We start from the raw sequence: 6,000 nt of genomic DNA on the forward strand, positions 1-6,000 counted from the left end.
GCAGCGAAAACAGTGTTTTCTGCTAGGGCTAAAACTACTGGCAATATTTTCATTAAAAATCCGATCAACTGATCAACTTGGGTACAATCGGTCTTCCCATACATGGTTCGAATCTTGGCCAGTCCTTGCTAAACCAAACGAGAAGCGAACCGTGTATGGACAGCTTAAGTCTAGGTTCACTTTAAGCTAAGCTTGCACTTAAAATTACCTTGTGTGAAATGGCTGAGAACATATGACGTAAAAGTTCTTGTACAGTAACTGAATTACAGTGAATGCAAAAAATTTGAGTTAACTCTATAATTTGTTTTTTGTTTTCTAGGACCAAGACTCCACCATCAATAGTGGAACATCTGTTTGATCCTAAATAACTTTTCGGTTAGGGCTTTTTTATTTTTTATTTTTTTTTAACCACAATGCCTTAAACATTCCTTTCTTGAGATTCTAAACATAATTTAGTGAGCAAAACGTCTCCTGAAGTTAATGTCTTACTTATAATGGCATACTTTTTTTTTTTTTTTTTAACAAAAATGACATTCCAATATAAAACCACTGACTGTGTCAGTACGCCATACCAACATATCCACCTTTTGGACTGACAGCCTGAAGAAATTACTGGGAATAAAAAAAAAAAGAAGAGAGACTGCGTACTCTGCTATAGGAATCGGTGCAATTTATTAAATATATATATTTTTGTGGAGCGAGCGATGAATGAATGGACATAAACCTGGCAATTTATATGAAGAAGATGCCATACTGTAACTGGTCTCCAGTATAAAGTCATGTGAATTATTGGTTGCCTAAATGCCAATAAAATATTGATATAGCCATGATCGTCATTTGTATTTTATTGGACCAGCGAATGCATTTCTTCTCTGTGTGTCTGTGTGTGTATGTTATTTATGTATGTATGTATATACACTATATTACCAAAAGTATTGTGTCACCTGCTTTTACCTGCACATTAACTTTAACGGCATCCCAATCTTATGTGTACACATCTCAGTCTTATGTGTACACGTACACGTGGTCGGATTTTCCGACGGAAAATGTTCGATGGGAGCTTTTTGTCTGAAATTCCGACCTTGTATAGGCTCCATCGGACATTTTGCATTGGAATTTCCGTCACACAAAATTTTTGAGCTGGTTCTCAAATTTTCACACAACAAAACCCGTTGTCGGAAATTCCGATCGTGTGTACACAATTCCGACGCACAAAGTTCCACTCATGCTCGGAATCAAGCAGAAGAGCCACACTGGCTATTGAACTTAATTTTTCTCGGCTCATTGTATGTGTTGTATGTCACCGTGTTCTTGATGTTCGGAATTTCCAACAAGATTTGTGTGACCGTGTGTATGCAAGACAAGTTTGAGCCAACATCCGTCGGAAAAAATCCATGGATTTTGTTGTCGGAATGTCCGATCGTGTGTATGGGGCATAAGTCCGTAGAGTTCAATATTGAGTTGGCCCACCCTTTGCAGCTGTAACCGCTTCATCTCTTCTGGGAAGGCTGTCCACAAGGTTTGGGAGTGTGTCTATGGGAATGTTTGACCTTTCTTCCAGAAGCGCATTTGTGAGGTCTGGCAGTGATGTTGAACATGAAGGCCTGGCTCGCAGTCTCTGCTCTAATTCATCCCAATGGTGTTCTATTAGGTTGAGGTTAGGACTCTGTGCAGGCCAGTCAAGTTCCTCCACCCAAAACTCACTCAACCATGTATTTATGGATCTTGCAGGTGGACAGACAGACAGGGATGTCAAAGAACAGGGGCTTTTACACACTCCTGAAAGGTACAGGCGTGTGGTGGGGGGATTGAGTGGTGACAAAGGTGTAAGGGGGGAAATGGAGAGGGGGAGTAGAGCAGTGACAAAAACTTATTGGGGTGAAATGGGAGGTTGATAGTAGATCAGAGATGAGGGGAGCTGTATATGGGTAAGTAGACTGGGTACAGGGGGGACAAAGGTGTAACGAGGTGAGGTGGGTTTAGTGGTGACAAAGGTGTACAGGGGTGAGCTGAGTGGAATGAGGATGCTGGGAGGAAGCAGGGTGGAAGTTACATACTCCTGAACACATCCTGTTTGTACCCTGTTCTGTACATAGCATTTCCCTGACCACTGCCACAGGTAATATTTGGAGGTTATTTAATAAACCTGGAGAGTGCTGCTCTGCATAGAAACTAATCAGCTTCCAAGTTTTAATGCCCAAGCGTCTTAGAACAAGCTGAAGTTAGAAGCTGATTGATTACCATGCAGAGCTGCACCAGATTCTGAGTGTCCCAGGTGTAGTAAATCTCCCCCAATATGTACTCTATACTCTTTGCCTCTGGTTAAGAGTTTTTCAGCTCACCCCATTGGTCCCTGCTATCTGTCCTCCATAAAAGGGGTCCAACCATCCTCCCCCTCATACAGTCAAGACTGTGCACACAGACGGGATGGCAGAGGTTACATTTACACTGGCATTGGAGAAATTACCAGTGAAGAAAAAGCGGAAAGGGGGGCAGTGGTGACAGAGTATAGAGGAGAGATGGTGGTTCGAAAGTAACACAGGTTTACAGTGTTAAAAGAGGGTGTTGAATAGTACAGTAGTGAAAAAGGTGTATGGGGAGAAAATTGGTACTTGAGGTTGGCCGACAGGCAGAGTAGTTCAATGACAGTCAATGACAGGGTCCAATCCATAGTCAGGCAATAGTCGATATCTATCTGATCCAAGGTCATAAAATGGGGAATCCAAACAGCAGAACAGCACAGAAAAAGCATTAAGCCTAAGCTTAAAGTATATCATACAACTATTTTTAGAGTTGGAAAACATTGGGGTCACCAGAAAAACTGAGGCGGGTTAACCTTGGGGTCTGGTTCCCGAGTTACTGCTGGAGGTGTGTTTACATGCACAGACAGTTCCTGGACTTGATGTATCAGTTTACAAATCTCCTCAGCAAATAAACAAGTCTGTTTAGAGCCTGTCTTCACAGAACATTTTTCTGGTAAAAGGCTTGTGATAATGTCACAATTATCCAGAACGCAGGTGGTCAGACACTATAGCTAACTTGTGTGTTCTTCACCTATAGGAGCCCCTTTCCCATAAGGCAAGGTGCCCTACCAGTAGTCAGTTGCCCCCAGGTCTTATATACAATGCTATAGTGCCTGGTTATCATGCCTGAGCAGGTGGAAACTGAGCAAAGAAAACTGGTACTTGAGGTTGGCAGGCAGGCAGAGTAGTTAAATGACAGTTCAGGTACAAGGCAGGGAAGGTTCAGAGTAGTCCGGGTCCAATCTATAGTCAAAAGGCATGCAGAGATCAGAGAATAGTCGATATCCAATCCAAGGTCATAAATGGGGGGAATCCAAACAGCAGAACAGGACAGGCAGAAAGAGAGCTTGAGCACATATTACATATGCTATCACAAGCATGAGACTGCAGGCTTGTCTGGCCTAAATCGGGTTTGGTCTCCACTCAGAGACTGGCCACCTCAATCACCTTGCAGATAGACAGACAGGGATGCAGCATAGCCAAAACCAGGATGCTGGACTGAGAGCAGCAGCTGCCAAAGAACAGGAGCCTTTACACACTCCTGAAAGGTACAGGGGTGTGGTGGGGGGATTCAGTGGTGACACAGGTGTAAGGGGGAAACACAGGTGTAAAGAGGTGAGGTGGGTTTAGTGTTGACAAAGGTGTACAGGGGTGAGCTGAGGGGAATGGGGATGTAGGGAAATAGAAGAATAATTTGAGAATGCTGGGAGGAGGCAGTGGTGGAACTTACATACTCCTGATCACATACTGTTTGTGCCCTGTTCTGTACGTTACATTTTCCTGACCACTGTCAGTGCTAACATTTGGAGGTCATTTACTAAAACTGGTTTCTATGCAGCGCTCTCCAATCAGCTTCCAAGTTTTAATGCCCAAGCGTCATAGAATAAGCTGAAGTTAGAAGCTGATTGCTTACCATGCACAGCTGCACCAGATTCTGAGTGCCCCAGATTTAATGCCCAGCTCACCCCCATCGGTCCCTGCTATCTGTCCTCTGTAAAAGGGGTCCACCTGTCCTCCCCCTCATACAGTCGAGACTGCACACAAGGACGGGATGGCAGAGGTTATATTTACACTGACATTGGAGAAATAACTTGTGCTGAAACAGCGGAAAGGGGGGCAGTGGTGACAGAGTGTAGAGGAGAGATGGGGGTTCAAGTGTAACACAGGTTTACAGTGTTAAAATAGGGTGTTGAATAGTACAGTAGTGACAAAGGTGTACATGGTTACCCCTAATGCAGGTAGTCAGACACTATAGCTAGCTTCTGTGTTCTTCACCTATAGCAGCCCCCTTTCCTATAAGGCAACCTACCAGTACTCGGTTGCCCCAGGACTTATAAAGAATGCTATAGTGCCTGGCTACCATGCTGGGACAGGAGCGAAGTGAGCACAGTAAACAAGTACTTTCGGTTGGCAGACAGGCAGAGTGATTGAATCAGAGTCCAGGTTCCAGGCAGGCAAGGTTATTATTTGAAGGAGGGTGTGGCTAAATCTGCAAGTTCCGATGATTAACGAGGGTTCTAGAGCAATATTGTCTCTGGACAAAGCCAAGGCCTTTGATAGCCTTGAATGACATTATTTGTGGCAGACCTTGGCTGCCTTCCAGTTTGACCCGAAGTAGTTGGTTGGATAAGGCTTTTATATGAAAGGCCGAAAGTGAGGATAAACAATATATGCTCAGAGATGTTTTCTTTGACCTGCAGGACAAGGCAGGGGTGTCCTTTGTCACCCCTGCTATTTGCCTTGGCAATGGAGCCACTAGCTATAGCCATTTGGTCATCTGTCAAAATACAGAGATTTCAAAGGGCATCAGGAGAGAAGAAAATAGCATTATATGCCGATGATGTGTTGCTATTTCTGGGGGATATGCGGGGGTCCCTGGTGACAGCAATGGATGTAATTGCAGATTTTGGGCGGATATCCGGTTGACCCACTAAAGATGGACCTGCCACTAAAGATTCCACGACTCGAAATAGTTAATAAGTTTAAATATCTAGAAATATACATAACAAACAATATTGTCCCACTTTTGGATAAACTTAGGTGTAAGGGGAAGTTATGGAGATCGCTACCCTTATCAGTGGCAGGAAGGTGCAATCTAATTAAGATGACTTGGGTGCCTCAATTGCTGTATGCACTGCATAATTCCAATCTGGATAAATAGGCAATGGTTTCAGAGGATTATCATCATTTTTAGAGAGTTGATTTGGAAACAAAAACAGTCAAGTATACGGTTACGTACTATACAATTGCCAAGAGATAGGGGGGCTTATTTTTGACATCACAGCTGCAACATCTAAAGGGATGTAAGGATCTGTCTGAACAGAATCCAGGCAGGGGAATGTTGCTATTGGGCATGTGCCATGGTGCATTGATGGGGGCTGATTCCTTTTCCCTTAAATTCTCTACGCTGCTATTGATTTACGTCAGCACCTTTTTCTAGATTATCTGATTGGGATGAGGGTGCACACTATGTACATATGTCCTATTATATCTTGAAGCCATTTACTACCTTCTATTGATAAAGAAACTATGGTGTAGACGGGGCTACCATACCTAGCCCCTATTAACGGTTTGTCTCGGCGGGAGTCGGGGGGGGGGGCGGACCGTGAAGGTCCTCACCCCTCCCCCTGTCTTCCTCTCCTTCCCTTCTTAGGTACCCCTCCTCTCCCTTCCCCCTGTCCCCCCCTCCCCCATCCCTTACATTGCCCCCCGACTGTTACCCACATACCTGAAGACCTGACACCAGACACATACCCCCAACGCCCTTACATTGAAGACCGTTGTAGACGAGACCTTTATTGAAGAAAAGTACCAACGACTTCCTGACGACACCATTCGTGCACGATGCCCAGGAGAGACCGCCCTGTGATACAGGGTGGACCAATGTGACCCTAATCAGGCTAAGCGCCACCGCGTTTTCTCCTTCCGCTGAGGGAACGATTCAGTGATAACGCGAAGGCAGACACATAGGGCACTT

At 44.5% G+C, this 6,000-nt stretch overlaps 1 protein-coding gene across 3 annotated transcripts in view; it reads left to right on the plus strand.

Annotated features, from left to right (window-relative positions):
- RRBP1 (ribosome binding protein 1) overlaps nucleotides 1-825 on the plus strand; it is a 119,392-nt gene extending 118,567 nt beyond the window's left edge. For all 3 annotated transcript variants that reach the window (XM_077486007.1, XM_077486009.1, XM_077486008.1), the window contains one exon: nucleotides 320-825. In XM_077486007.1, the coding sequence (XP_077342133.1) occupies nucleotides 320-358 (39 nt within the window). In that variant the 3' untranslated portion in view covers nucleotides 359-825. The remainder of the gene's footprint in view (nucleotides 1-319) is intronic.
- The last annotated feature ends 5,175 nt before the right edge of the window (nucleotides 826-6,000 follow it).

Source organism: Lithobates pipiens, unplaced genomic scaffold (genome assembly GCF_037356315.1).
Source record: "Lithobates pipiens isolate NorthernLeopardFrog02 unplaced genomic scaffold, aLitPip1_a1.2 Scaffold_18, whole genome shotgun sequence".
NCBI classification, from domain to species: domain Eukaryota; kingdom Metazoa; phylum Chordata; class Amphibia; order Anura; family Ranidae; genus Lithobates; species Lithobates pipiens.